The sequence below is a fragment of the Vitis riparia genome, chromosome 11 (genome assembly GCF_004353265.1).
Source record: "Vitis riparia cultivar Riparia Gloire de Montpellier isolate 1030 chromosome 11, EGFV_Vit.rip_1.0, whole genome shotgun sequence".
In the NCBI taxonomy this organism is placed as follows: domain Eukaryota; kingdom Viridiplantae; phylum Streptophyta; class Magnoliopsida; order Vitales; family Vitaceae; genus Vitis; species Vitis riparia.
Window position 1 is genome coordinate 13,617,652 of NC_048441.1, and position 14,854 is coordinate 13,632,505.

The window sequence follows — 14,854 nt, forward strand, 5'->3', positions numbered from 1 at the left end:
TTAACTGCAGTGGTTTTTGCACTTAAGTGGTGGAGACATTTTCTTTTTGGTGAAACTTGTGAGATATTCACAGATCATAAGAGTTTGAAGTATTTGTTTTCCCAAAAGGAATTGAACATGAGACAGAGAAGATGGTTTGAACTACTTAAGGATTATGATTGTATTATTCAGTATCACCCAAGGAAGGTGAATGTTGTGACTGACGCCTTGAGTAGGAAAACTGTTGGTTCCTTAGCAGCTATTAGAGGCTATCAGAGGCAAATATTGAAAGATTTGAGGAGTTTACAAGTCCATATCAGAGTTTTGGACTCGAGAGCTCTTGTGGCAAACTTTAGAGTGCAACCAGACTTGATTGGGAGAATTAAGAGCCTACAAAAGAATGATGTGCAATTAATGCAACTTATGGAGGAAGTAAAACGGGGTAGTAAGCCTGACTTTGTCTTATCAGATGATGGGATTTTGAGATTTGGGACTAGACTTTGTGTCCCAAATGATGAAGATTTAAAGAGAAAGTTGTTGGAGGAAGCTCATTGTTCTAAACTTGCAGTCCACCTAGGAGGGACAAAGATGTAAAAAGATTTAAAGCAGAACTATTGGTGGCCAGGAATGAAGCGGGATATTGCACAATATGTGGCTCAGTGTTTGGTATGTCAACAAGTGAAAGCTGAACATCAATGACCAGCAGGGTCTTTACAACCACTTACTATTCCTGAGTGGAAATTGGAGCATATTACCATGGATTTTGTGATAGGGTTGCCAAGAACCTTAGGAGGTAATAATGCTATTTGGGTGATTGTGGATCGATTGACAAAGTCTGCTCATTTTCTGCCTATGAAAGTAAATTTTTCTATGGACCTTTTGGCTTGCTTCTCATTATGTTAAGGAGATTGTGAGAATGCATGGGGTGCCTGTTTCTATAGTTTATGACAGAGATTCTCGTTTCACTTCTAGATTTTGGCATAGCTTACAAAAAACATTAGGTACTAAGTTGAGATTTAGTACTACTTTTCATCCACAGACTAATGGTCAATCAGATAGGGTAATTCAGGTTATAGAGGATTTGTTGAGAGCTTGTGCTTTGGACCTAAAAGGTAATTGGGATGATTATTTGCCTCTAGTGGAGTTTGCCTATAATAATAGCTTTCAAGCTAGCATTGGGATGACTCCTTTTGAAGGGTTGTATGGTAGGAGATGTCGATCTCTTATTTGTTGGGATGATGTAGGAGAAATGAAACTTTTAGGGCCTGAACTTGTGCAGTTGACAGTTGAAAAGATAACTTTGATTAAAGAAAAATTGAAAGCAACGCAAAATAGACAGAAGAGTTATGCCGATAATCGCAGGAGAGATTTGGAGTTTGAAGTAGGTGATCATGTTTTCTTAAAAGTTTCGCCTATGAAGTTTGTGATGAGATTTGGGAGAAAAGGAAAACTTAGTCCTCAATTTGTGGGTCTGTTTGAAATATTGGAAAAAGTAGGTGCCTTGGCGTATAAAGTAGCCTTGCCTCCAAGTCTGTCTAAGATTCATAATGTGTTTCATGTTTCGACTTTGAGGAAATATGTTTTTGACCCTTCTCATGTTGTGGGGTTGGAGCCTATTCAGATTTCTAAGGACTTGACTTATAAAGAGGTGCTCGTTCAAATTGTAGATGTAATGGACAAGGTACTACGACATGCTGTTGTCAAGTTGGTAAAGGTCCAATGGAGCAATCATAGTATCCGAGAGGCCACTTGGGAGTTAGAAGATAAGATGAGAGAAAAGCATCCTCAATTATTTCAAGACTCAGGTATGTCAAGTTTAGAGGACTAAACTTTTGTTAAGGAGGGGAGGATGTAATGCCCAGAAATTTTTATATAGGGATAAGATAGGAAATTTATAATAATAATAATATTAGTGAATTAATTATTTTAATAAAATGAAAGAGAGGTAAAAAAGTAATTTTCCTAATAAATACCCTAGGTATAAATTGAAAAAAAAAAAAGAAAATCTTTTCTATTCTTCTCTGAATTTTCATTCATATTGGCAGAATACCAAAGGACATAAGACTTTCGGATCTAGGGTTTGAAGAACAGATTTCTCTAGGTAAGATTTTTGTTTTCTAATTCTTAGATCTTATTTTAATATATTCATTATATTTTTAACCTTAGGTAGGAAACCCCAATCTAAATTAGGGTTTGTGTTTCTTAAAAAAAAAATTAATTTCGTGATAGATGACGTGTGATAATTGTGGCAGCGTGAAGCCCCGTAGAATTAAGGATTAAAATAAATAAATAAATAAATAGCAATGGGAATGTGTGGATCCGTTGGGTGTGGAGTGTATGTTTTCTTATTTAATGTTTAATGGTTGGTGTGTGTTGTAGATGGTAGGATAGGTGTGGAAAGTGAGGTTTTGAAATAAATAAATAAAAACATGTGGCAGAATAGTGATTAAAAAGAAAATGTGGAGATCATGGAGATGTACTGTGTGTGGGTTTGGTTATGTGGTTGAAAAGTCAATGACTTGTGATATTGAGGGTGGAAAAGAAAAAGGATATATTGAGGATTGTAGGATAATCTTATTAAAATATGAAGTAGGTCCTAAGACAAGTTGGAATAAATAATTAAAGAAATAAATTCTTTGTAAAGTGATGAAAGAGATTATTGTAAATAAATATTTTTAGGAAATTCAATTTAGTTTAGGAAAGAGAAATAAATTATTGAGGATAAATTGTTATTGGTTAAAAAGTTGGAAAATAATTTTTGTAATAATAATATTGACTTAAAAAAAGAATAAAAATAAATAAATTCTAGGATTCCCAAACCTATTTTAAATGAATAGTCAATAGTATTGATAGTACTTTTTTGTTATGTTAGGTGAGAAATAAATTTTGGGGCCAAACTTTTCAAGATTTGGAGTGCTTATTTGAGGTAAGGGAAATTAATGTAGTTGTTAATTTTTTTTTTAAAAAATTTGTTTATATATATATATATATATATATATATATATATATATATATATATATATATGCATTATTTGAAAATGTTTGAGTTATATTCCGTTTTATGCCTGGATCAAACCTGTTTTGCATGAAAAGTATGTTAGAATTTTATGTTTTGTTTTTGACAAATAAATGTGGAGATATTATATGTTGTAAATTTGAATAAATGAAATAAATATTTGACTCTGGTTTGTTTGACCCTTGTCAACGAGATATAATAGTTGACTTTTGACTTTTGGCCCTTGTTAATGGGATATAATAGTTGACCTTTACATTTCTTGGTGGGGAATATAATTGATTTGAACTCTAGCTTTTAGGGGTTTCGGTTAGAGGTTACTAGTATTAGTAGTGTTTGGTTCCATCCACCTTAAATGAACAATTTGAGGCTAGTCACCCATTTGAAAAGTCTCACCTAACTGGGCACCATTTGATGTTTGATGACCAGAGTAAATAAATTATTGAAATGTTTTGACTGAATTTGATATGAAAATGTTTGAATCAGAAATAAATGCATAGAGTTAGAAATTTTGAATGTATTGGCAAAAAAAATAAAATTAACTCATAGGTTTATGAAAATGATTAACTACAATATCTCTTATTTTGCAAGTGAATTTGAAATATTTGATCTATGGACTGCATTAATGTTCCTTATTGGGTTGTGAGCTCATTCCTATTTGTTGACTACTTTTCGGGTACCCTTAGTTCGGGGAAGGAGTGATGGCTAGGCTGAGGAATGGTCATCATTAGGATTTGACTTAGGATTTTATGTTGGATTTTGTTTAACTATTAGTTATGTTCATTTGGATCTTTTGGTATTTGGAAGCTATTTGGATATTGATCCTTTAAATTTTATGTTAGTTCAAAATTGAGTTTTGGAGATTTTGAAATTTGTTTTAGTACTTGAATTGTTTAAGTTTGCAAATATTTAGACAATGGATTTTGGATAGTGGATGTTTTAGTTTTGAAATGGAATTTTGAGGATTTTAGATTTTGTTCCACTACTCTAAACAGGTATTTGGTAATTGGTAACTTCCGATTACAAGATAATTGTTTGGGTCATGTTACACTGTAAGCCTTCGGGTTTGAAGTGTGAAATGACCGTCATGCCCTTGGAGTGGGTCTTGGGGCGTGACATAAGCTCTCAAAGATCTCACATGACATCGGGCTATGTTAAAAGAGTATGATGCTCTTGTTCAGAATGGCACATGAGAACTTATTCCCCTAAAACTAACATGCAATTTTGTTGGATGTAAGTGGATTTTTTGCACTAAACTTTTAATTAATGGTTCTATTGACAGGTACAAAGCCTGCCTTGTTACCAAAGGATTTCACCAACAATTGAACATTGATTATCATGATACTTTCAGCCATGTTTTTAAACCTACCACTATACGTCTTGTTCTTAGTATTATAGTCAATTGTGGTTGGTCTCTCCACCAACTTGATATTAACAATGCTTTTCTTCAAAGCCATTTGTTTGAAGATGTTTTCATGGCTCAACCACCAGGATTCATTGACCATGATCATCCTAATCATGTGTGCAAACTTTACAAAGCTATCTATGGTCTTAAGTAGACACCATGTACTTGGTATCATGAGCTCTGTCAGTTTCTTATCAAGTTTGGCTTCATCAATACCCATGTTGACACATTATTATTTGTCCTCAACGCTAGTGGTATCATGGTCTATCTCCTTATTTATGTTGATGACATTATCATTATAGGTGAAAATGATGGTATCATGCAGAAGTTCATTTTAACTCTTACCAACAATTTTCTCTTAAGGATCTTGAGTCTTTCTTTTATTTTCTTAGTGTTAAAGTCACACACCATCATCAAGGGTTATTTCTCTCTCAACGTTGATATATTGGAGATTTTTCAGCTCACACTTGCATGTCAAATGCCAAATCAGTCATCACACCACTTGTTACAACTCTAACTCTTGAACTCCATACTAATATTGTCATCTATGATTTAACAAAGTATCAAATTATTATTGATAGTTTTCAATATATTTCTCTCACTCGGTTTGATATTGCTTTTGCGGTGAATATACTCTCATAATTTATGCATCGCCTTACTAGTGATCATTCAACTATCGTCAAGCACCTTCTTTGATATCTTTATGGCACATCGAATCATGGTCTAGATCTTTATCGCATCTTTTCTCTCTCTCTCTCTCTCTCTTTTCATGCCTTTTCTAATGCAAATTTGGTCGTAATAAAGGTGACTTCATTTCTACAAATGCTTACATTGTCTACCTTGGTCACGACCCTATCTTGTGGAGTTCCAAGAAGCAAAAAGTTATTACATGTTCGTCTACTAAAGTAGAATATTGTTCTATTGCTTGTACATTTGTTGAATTGCATCGGGTATGTTCACTTCTTATTGAACTTAGTATCTATGTTCCCTAAATACTTGTGATCTACTACGATAATGTTAGTGTTAATCATCTTTGATCTAATTTGGTCTTTCATTCCCATAGGAAATATGTTGCATTGGATTACACTTCATTCATGAACAAGTTCAAAGTAGTGCTCTTTGTGTGACTCATGTCTCATTCAAAGATCAATTAGCCGATACTCTCACTAAGCCTGTTCTGCGTGCATGATTTCTCACTCTTCAAGTGAAGATTAGACTCTCCTCTCAAAACTCCATCTTGTGGGGACATAATATAGAAAATAAATAATTTAAATGTTTTTCCGTAATTTAACTATTAAATTTATCTATTTATTATTGGTTTGAATTATAAAAGAATATAGAATTTAAATTAGAGTTCAAGTTTACTATTAATTTGAATTAAAGTAGGAGATAGAGTTTTAATTATAGTAGAACTCAAATGCATTTGTATATAAATATTTATCATCATCAATGAGAATGGTATGTCACAATTTTTAAAATTATTTTTACTTCTATACTTTATATCCGTTTTATATGATATATATAATAGCCTAAGAAGTTGACATAAGAGATATACATAGTCTATTTTTCTTATTAATTTTTTTTATAAATTTTTTATAGTACATATTTTATAAAACAAAAGTTTCGATTAAAAAAATTAAATTTGTATTTAAAGAATAAATGTAAGTATTTTATGTATTTAATAATATAATATAATTTCTTTACTCATAAACTTCAATATTTTAACTGTAAATAATATTAACAAAAAATAAAAATAAAAACTTATTAAATTATAAATTGTAAAAATAATTTTCAAATTAATATTAATTTAAGAGAGATTTCATTTTTTTTTACAATAATAAATATTATGATGTAATATAAGTTTTATTTTAAATATATATACTAATACTAGGATGTAACAAGTAAGTATAAAAAGGTTTGGAAAAAGCTCATTGAATTTATTAAGTTATGGAGTGGTTAGTAGACATTAAAATTGAGTGCTAATGTCTTAAAAATGTATTTTTAAAACTTCTTGAACACTCAAGCATTGGTCATAGTGCTCAAGTGCTCATGGTAGGATCAAAATGTGCGCAAATTTATTTATTTTTTTCCAAATTTTTATTCAGTTTTATTTTTGGAAATTTTAAATTATGTCTACAAGGGTTTTATTCTATAAATACCATGCCAAAAATGTTTTTGCTCTTCTAGATGCAAACTTTGGACATACCAAAAGACTAGACTTCCTTGCATCCTAAACTCTCAAGAAGTTTGTCTTCTCATTCCTTAGGTTAAAAGAGAGATATGTATTTTCTCAGGTGTTAAGGTAGAGTCCACTAGAAGCATGCATGGTGCTATGTTGCAGACTTTAAGATCGATATAAGTATTGAGGAGTAAGACTTACCGATAAAATTTGTTAGGTAAAATTGTTTATTCTTATTTCAATAGTAGATTTATGATTTAAGGTCTTTGACTTCATGGTTGTCATATTCGCATAGTCTTTAGGAGATTGCATGGGTGGATTTCCACATAAAAATTGAGGTCTCTTAGTGTGATTGATTTCTTTTTCTACTTCCTAAATATTGAAAAGGAATTAAAATAAAAAATGCAGGCTAAAAAGAAGTAAACACTTCTTTACTCCCCTTTTGGTATATTATAATCTAGATTTACAAACTTTCAATTAGTATCAAAGTTTTTGATCTTGCTAGATCTAAGTTATGGAAACATAGAGGGTTGGATCATCAATTAATAACCCACCCTGTTTCTATGACAACAACTATCCACATTGGGAGGCACACATGAATTTTTTTCTTGAAAATGCAAGGAGAACAAATAAGAAAGTCAATGAAATTTGGATGGGGTTGCCATTGAAATTGGATGGTATTGGAACATCCACATGAGAATTTAAGACCAAATAGGAATGACACAAACTAGATAATAAGGGTAGGGAAACGAATGCTTGAGCTCTCTATAGAATCTTTAATGTGGTTAGTCCTAAGGAATTTCATAGGATAACTATATAAACGTGCTAAAGAAGCATGAGATACTCGCTCAATTACTCATGAGGGTGTTTCAACTATGAAATTATCCAAAATTTAGATGTTTATTGCTAAGTTTAAGAGCATAAGATGGTAATAGGATGAGACATTCTCTTCATTCTATTCAAAGTTTAGTGACATCCCTTGGGTGTTCCTAAATGCAACTGGATGTGATGTTTATTATGAATTATCTTAAGAACTTCGTCTTTGCATTTCTTAGGTTAAGAGAAAGATTTACACATCCCCTCCGAAATGAGGTAATGTTCATTGGGAGAATGTTTGGTGTTGCCTTGTAAAAGTAAAAAGCAATATAGGTATCGAAATATAAGACTCGAGACATCAGATTTAATCGTATATCGTTCTTTTAATAGTAGATATGCAATTTGAGATCCCGTGGTTCTTATATTTGCATAATCTGTTGAAAAATTGAATGAATGGTTTTCATGTAAAAATTATTATCTTGGATTGATTTCTTTATTATAATAAAAAATTTGCACCTAAAAAAAGGTAAATACATGTATAAGTGTACCATAATTTACATCTACAAACATTAATACATATTTATAGTGCAGCTTCTTTTTTTTTTTTTTTTTCAACCAACAGTAAATACAGATGAACCAACGGCTGACCTCAGCCATCCAAAAGAAGAGGACAAAAGTACGTTACGAGAAGGCACGGCATCACTCATAGCCCAACATTACGCACGTGACACAATGGTGAGGTGGAGCCGCGGAGGGAGGTTAAACGGCGATGCCTCCGCCGTATGTTTCTGTGTAGATTAATGCTGCACCACTGCTAAACCAAAGAAACCAAGCCCTAGAATTGGCGGTTTTTTGTGGCCGTTACTTCCATGCCTTTTGATATCATGGGGAAAAGGAAGCGCCCCTCTCAGCTTCATCCCTTCACCTCCGATTCTCCTCTTTCTTCTGCTTCTTCTGGTACGTTTTTCCTCTATTTCTTTTTCTGTTTGGTTGGTTGGAAATGGTGTAAATGATGTCAATTTCAACTTGTGTCTTTCATTTCTCTTCTTCTGTGTTAGGTACCTTGTAAGAGAAGGGAGTGTGCAATGTGTTTGGTTAGTCGGGAAGTGTCGGAAATAGTAGGAAATTAAAGTTTTAATGTTGTGTTTTTGTTGCCATGGATTTTGGGATGGTATATAGAGCGTAGTGGAGTGTGTTTGGGGTTGTTTCCAGTTTTTGAAGACAATAGAAAGTACAATACCCAGATTTTCTTATCTTTGGTTTTCTTTTTTCTCCTTTCTCGGAATCCAAACGGAGGGTTTGTGGCCGCCTTCTTTTTCTTCCCTTTAATTGTTTAGTGCTGTAAATAGCATCGAATATCTCTCAGCTGAGTGTTTTCCCCAATTTTTTCAAACAAAAAGAGCACTGTCTCATTTTCTTTTCTTTTCCCTCTGTTTTCTCAGCAACCAGAGGGAGGGGTTGGGGCTTTGCATTTTGCAATTAGAATTAAATTCTTGAACTTTTTTCTCCCTCTCAACATTTTTGTGTTCATCTTTGCTTTCTTTAACTAGTTAAGGTTGGACTAATGGCTAACTGTGTGTTTACCTGTTCTCCATCTATTGATTCTGCTATCCAATGTGAGCTTCAAAATTTTAATTGTAAGCAAAGCTAAAATTTTTATGGAAGGAAAGCAACATTTTCTTCCAAAATGGTACAGTGCAGGATAATGCTGCAATTGCTGGAGAAGAAAACAAAGGTTCGGTTGAGTGGTGGTTTTCGATTTCTCAGGTCCCAACTAATTATGAAAGAATATGATTTTAAACTCAAAGTTCTTGCCTTTTGCTACATTTTTCTCGGCTATCATATGGAGTATAAGGACTCAATGTTACAACGCTCGCTGCAAACTTTTATTTTATTTTACTTTTAAAAAATTTTCTTAGTTTAGGCTATGAAGTCTTTGCCAAATAGTTTGACTGATGCCAGTTATGAAGTTTACCAAACCTCTCAAGGAGAAATTTACCAGATGCTCCTGTATTGCAAATGAACATGCTTTGGTAACTATGTTGGAAGCCAATTTAATATGCAATTTCAAAGTGATTCCTTGATTAATTGATCCACATGCATTTTCTGTCATTCCCCTGCTCCTCTCACGAAATATGTTGAGGCACCTCTTGCTGGACCCTTTCTAGCAAAAGCTAATCATTTTTGAGATGCGAATTTCATTTTTTTTTTGGATAGGTAATAAAAGGCTTGCATTAGAAATGCCTAAAAGCGGTGAAAGCAGTACACACGAAGTATACAAACAACGTCTCAAAAAGCTAGGTAGTAGGGAGAACAAAAAAAAGGCCTTCCCCTTACTTTACAAGCAACCAATCTATAAAATCAATCATAGATAGAGTGGGGTCCTTTATATATACCCTATCCCAATTCACAAAAGTATACATGAATTTCATGATAATAAGGCCTTTGATATTCAGTTTTCTTCATTCATCAGATACAAAACTACACAAATTTCAGCCTAAACCCACTTTGTGCCATTCAGTTCTTCTCTAAGTCATTACCATAAATTTTTATCCTTCTGGTTGCTGTTCCCTTTTATTCTTACTCTTGCCCCAAGATTTGGTTGATCTATTCCTCATTTCCTCCTGGACTATTAATGGTATTGCTAGAATTGAGGGGTAATATATGTCACATAGAGCTGGTAGCTTGGATGTAGAATAACATCTTGGCCTACTTGGCCATCATACCCCTGGATTTCTGAGACTATAGCTTCTGGTGTTTCTGCTAATTTCTCAGCTTACATATTCCTGCATATGATTCATGATCACAATTAGGTTAATCATTATCTGTTGTGCTTATATGTGCATTACATCCTTTAAATCCCTTTATGTCTTAACTTTTCTGGGCCATCCTTGCATTTATGGCCTTTGTTGTGGTTAACGGTCTTGAAACCATACCTTGCATTTATGGCCTTTGTTGTGGTTAACGGTCTTGAAACCATACCTTTTTCCTTCCATGGTGATCATTTGGTGAGACTTGCTTCCAGTGCTCTGTTCTAGTTCTGACATGTTTCAATGCACAATATTCTTCTAATTGCCTCTTGCTTTGTGGGCTACCCATATTCAGATTTATCCAAACATCAAAACCTTGTTTTCCTCCATCCACCTCAAATTTCAACATAAAAATTCTGCAGGTAGCCCATCTCCTAGACAAGATGAATCATTAAACATATCCAGGGACCCTTGTCATTCCTCTGCGGCACTTTAATTCTCCTTCTGAAACCTTTAATATTTCCTTAGTGTCACTTTAGACACCGTTATTTTTTACTTTTTTTTCCCTTCTCCTGGTCAATTTTTTTTATGGATGCTTGGGGTTGTTGAGCATGTCATGTATTCTGGTCCATTTTCTGGATTACAATGTAGTTGAGGATCAGTGTTATTTTTTGAATAATGCAATGATAAGAAATATCTTGCTTCTTGATCCTAGAGTAAATGTGTTTGATCATTATTTTTTTTTTTTGAATATTGCAGACACCATGCCTTGTTCCTCTAGAATGGATTTGTTAACAGAGGTTAGTTGTTAGTTATTTTTTCTTTCTTCTGTGTGTTTATGTGTGTCATGGATATCAATTCTCTAGAATAACTGTTTGCTTAATGGTTGTCATCAAATGCATCATTTGGCTAACTTGTGGTGCAGGAAAACTAATGAAATTTGAAATTTGCACTGCTTTAGGTTGGAATGTTGCAAAAAATTCTATATTTTCTGTTTTTCCAATTTCCAGCAACAAAATGAAACATAATCATGTCATTTATTTTTCCTGTCTCTAGCAGAAATCTTCACATTTAACTGAAGCCGGTGCTCTCAAGCCTCTCACATCGGTCATGGATATGACAGATAGTTCTTTGAAGCTATCAAATCCCCATCATCCACTTTCACATCATCATTACAATCTCAGTCGTACGTTACTTTTAAGACGTTCACGGCATCACTATGGTCATCAATACTCTCGAAGGAATTCAGCCAACCATGCTGATGCTTCAACTTCTCATGGCAAGATCACTCCTTCATGTGATGAGAAACTGTCCTTCAAGTTGGCTAACCATTCCAAGTCAGACTTTGGACAACACACTGGTGATCTTTTTAGTCTTTTCTTTTGTGTGTGTTTCAATGGTTTTTGGTGGAAAATAAATCTGGGAGAAGAGAAATGAGGCATTTAGTCATTATTTATAATAATGGGTGTGGTGTTATTATTATTCTACTTGCATATATGACAAATGAGACACCCATAGTCAGCTTATTTTCTAGAATACAAATTCGAAAAGGAAAATTTGAGGGAATTTTGGTTGTGGGGGCAATGTAAGCTATAGACTTTGTTTTCAAAGCAGTCACTTTTTGAAGTCCATACAGAAGATTAATCAGAGTTCTTTTTGGAAGCATTTCCTGGATCTTTTTGTTGATAGTATCAAATCTTAGTACAGCCTTTGATGTATAATATTATCCTTTTACATGTTCTCTTCTCTTGTAAATTTAATCTCTGCAATTTTTATTTTTTCAGGGAGTAGGGAAAAAGCCTTTTTCCGGCCAGAAAGAATTAGGTCAAGTTCATCAGTGGTGGATGCAGTATCTCTTGATATGGTGAGGATGGTTTGTGGAATATGTCAGAGGCCATTAAGGCGGAAACCTTACTGTCTAGAAAATGTACTCTCTTCAAGTGAGCTCTCTGTTGTGGCAGTTTTAGTTTGTGGTCATGTTTATCATGCAGACTGTTTGGAGCAGAGAACATGTCATGAAGATAGACAGGACCCGCCCTGCCCATTATGTGTGGGCTTGCTCTCCAAGGTTGATGACTCAGGAGGACAGGAATAACCGTACATATACTGACTTAATACAAGAAACATAACATATTCAGAGGGAAATATAGGTGTTTTATATATCTCAGACTGAATGTTCCGTGAGGTAGGAGTTTTACCCTGCTTTTAGTGCAAATTGCTATCTATTTGATTTAGTTTTCAAATGTTCTGCTAGGCAGATCAGAAAAGCACCTATGTCGTGTTCCTGCAAATGATACATGTAAATTGAAGTAATTCTATTTGGATGCCATTAATAATGTAAATTGCATTCCCTTGTGATTATTGATTTAGAATCCGTTTGTCAGTGATTCTAAGAAGCATTTGTGACTTTTGTAACACTTGAAAACTTTTATAAAAAAATTTATTTTCAAGTGTTAAAAAGATTACAAATATTTTTTAAAATCACTATCAAACAAATTCTTATGGCTTATTTGGTTGTTGTTTTCAAAAACCGTTTTCTGTTCTTGAAAATAGAAAATACTTAAAAACATGTTTGGCAATTGTTTCCCGTGTTTTCAAATTTGTTCTCCTTGTTCTCAATTTGATGTTTTACGATAACAACCTCAAGTTGTTTTCCCTATTTTTTACATCGTGAATTGAACAAAAAAAACACAAGTAGAGAACAAATCACAAACCCTCTAAAAATGCATCATACAATAAATTGAATTAAATCCTAAATCCATACACAAAGAACAAACTCTCAAATTTGTGTTCTCATTTTTATTTTTTTTCCAATTTCCTTCTCCAAATGATGGCAACAATGTTGGCGATGGTGGCTACTGTAATTTGAACTTCATATGGAACAATTGAAGTGGGTAATATATGCGTGTGTTTGAGAGTGAGAGATAAGAGAAGTAGAGAAATGGAGGTGATGAGATGAAAGAGGAAAAGAGGAGCTAGGATTCTATAGAAACAGTAGCCATGACAAAAGAAAGGGAGAGATCATGAAAGAGATATCAGAGGAAGAAGGTGGAGACGAAAAAATAATTTGAAGGTAAGGGTTGGTATGCAAAACGTTTTAAAAACTAAAAATGATTTAAAAAACACTCTATATTAAAAGTGGATACAATTTTTTTAAAATTTAAAATTATTAAATTAATTTAAAAATGGATATGATTTTTTTATCTAAAATTATTTATATCTTAAATATTAAGTTGATAAAATAAATAAATAAATAAATATATTATTTTACAAAAAAATAGACATGTGAAAAAGGCTTTACATTTATAGATTAATTTAATTTTCAAATTATTTTTATGTTTGTATCACATCTATTAATATTATTTTAAAAATTAAAATAATTGGAAAGGATTTTGGAGAGATGAGGTTTGGTAGAAAATAGGAAAAAAAAAAAAAAGATAGATAGATAGTTAAGAAAATTTCAAATAACTATATCCTTATAAATCACAAATCCTTAAATTAATAATATTTCTTATCAATATTTAAAATAATAAAATATGTCTGATTTTATATAATTGTCAATATGTTGGCATGCAATATTTCTACAAATAATTTAAAGTGCTAAAAAAAAATTTAATTTGAATTATAATATTTTATCTTTTTTTTTCTTTTTATTAAAAAATCTATCCATTTATTGAAGGGACCGCCTTATTGTCATTCATCGTTTAGCATCATATTTAATATTTAATAGTTTATTATTAAAATATTTAATCTTCTTATTTATTATAATTAAAATAAAATAAAAACAAAATCAAATAAAAAATAATTTGATTTCCCATTCAAATCCATAACCCTTTATTGTTGAATTTTTTTTATTTATATTTTTTTTTCATAAATTGAGAGGAGTTACCAAAAAAACATTCAATTAAAAAAAAAAAACAACTCCCGAACATATTTTTTATTTTATTTATTCTAAGAAAAAAACCTTTTTTTCTTAACTCAATCAAATATGTGTTTTTTTTATAAAAAAAAAAAATTGTTTTTTCAGAATTCAGTTTTCAAACATAATTTTATTTATAAAAATACTAAAAATTGTTCTTAAAAACTATTTTCCATAATAATTTTCAAAAACAGTAACCAAACGCCCTTAATTTTTCTTCTACTTTTTGTCACCGTGCATCAAGGAGGCTTTGTATAATGTTTGGAAACATGCATGGTTGTGTACGTAAGTGGAAAATGATACCTTGCTAAGTATATTGTATTGTGATAAACCAAAATTTAGTTTTGAAGTAATTTCAAAAGACATCTACTACCCACAATGGAATTCCATTTATCCTCTACGCTATCCAACGAATTTACTCGACCACAGCCTCAGATCAAATCATCCATCCATTGCTGGTGTCCTTGGGGTGTTGAGCAAGGATGCAATGCCATATATTTGCAATCTCAAACCCACTGCCTCACTGTTGGCAACGGTCCGTACACTCCTTGAGACCACATAAACTGCAGTGATTTTGTATTTGAGACCTAACTGCTGTTACACTAGATTTCAGATGCAGGTACATTCTCTTACAGAGTCTGGGATTTCCTGTGAAGTTCTTTGTGATTGATGTTTACAAGGCCCACTGGGATGTGACTTTTCCAGAGCTATACGTAGTTGACACCAAATGGCCTGCATTCTCCAAGTTCTAAGTCCTTTGACAACAACAATCAACCATGAAGTTCACAAGAAA

General features: G+C 32.6%; 1 protein-coding gene across 4 annotated transcripts; it reads left to right on the forward strand.

Moving 5' to 3' along the window:
- Nucleotides 1-8,125: 8,125 nt before the first annotated feature.
- LOC117924561 lies at nucleotides 8,126-12,511 on the forward strand. Of its 4 annotated transcripts, none has more exons than XM_034843216.1 (4): nucleotides 8,126-8,349; nucleotides 10,902-10,942; nucleotides 11,199-11,502; nucleotides 11,927-12,511. In XM_034843216.1, exons 1-4 carry the CDS (start codon nucleotides 8,262-8,264, stop codon nucleotides 12,235-12,237), a joined length of 744 nt encoding a protein of 247 aa, XP_034699107.1. In that variant the 5' UTR covers nucleotides 8,126-8,261; the 3' UTR covers nucleotides 12,238-12,511. The 4 variants fall into 4 exon arrangements, with proteins under 4 accessions (XP_034699107.1, XP_034699108.1, XP_034699109.1 ...); XM_034843217.1 differs by having other exon boundaries at nucleotides 8,127-8,349; nucleotides 11,202-11,502; XM_034843218.1 differs by lacking the exon at nucleotides 8,126-8,349 and adding an exon at nucleotides 8,386-9,159.
- The last annotated feature ends 2,343 nt before the right edge of the window (nucleotides 12,512-14,854 follow it).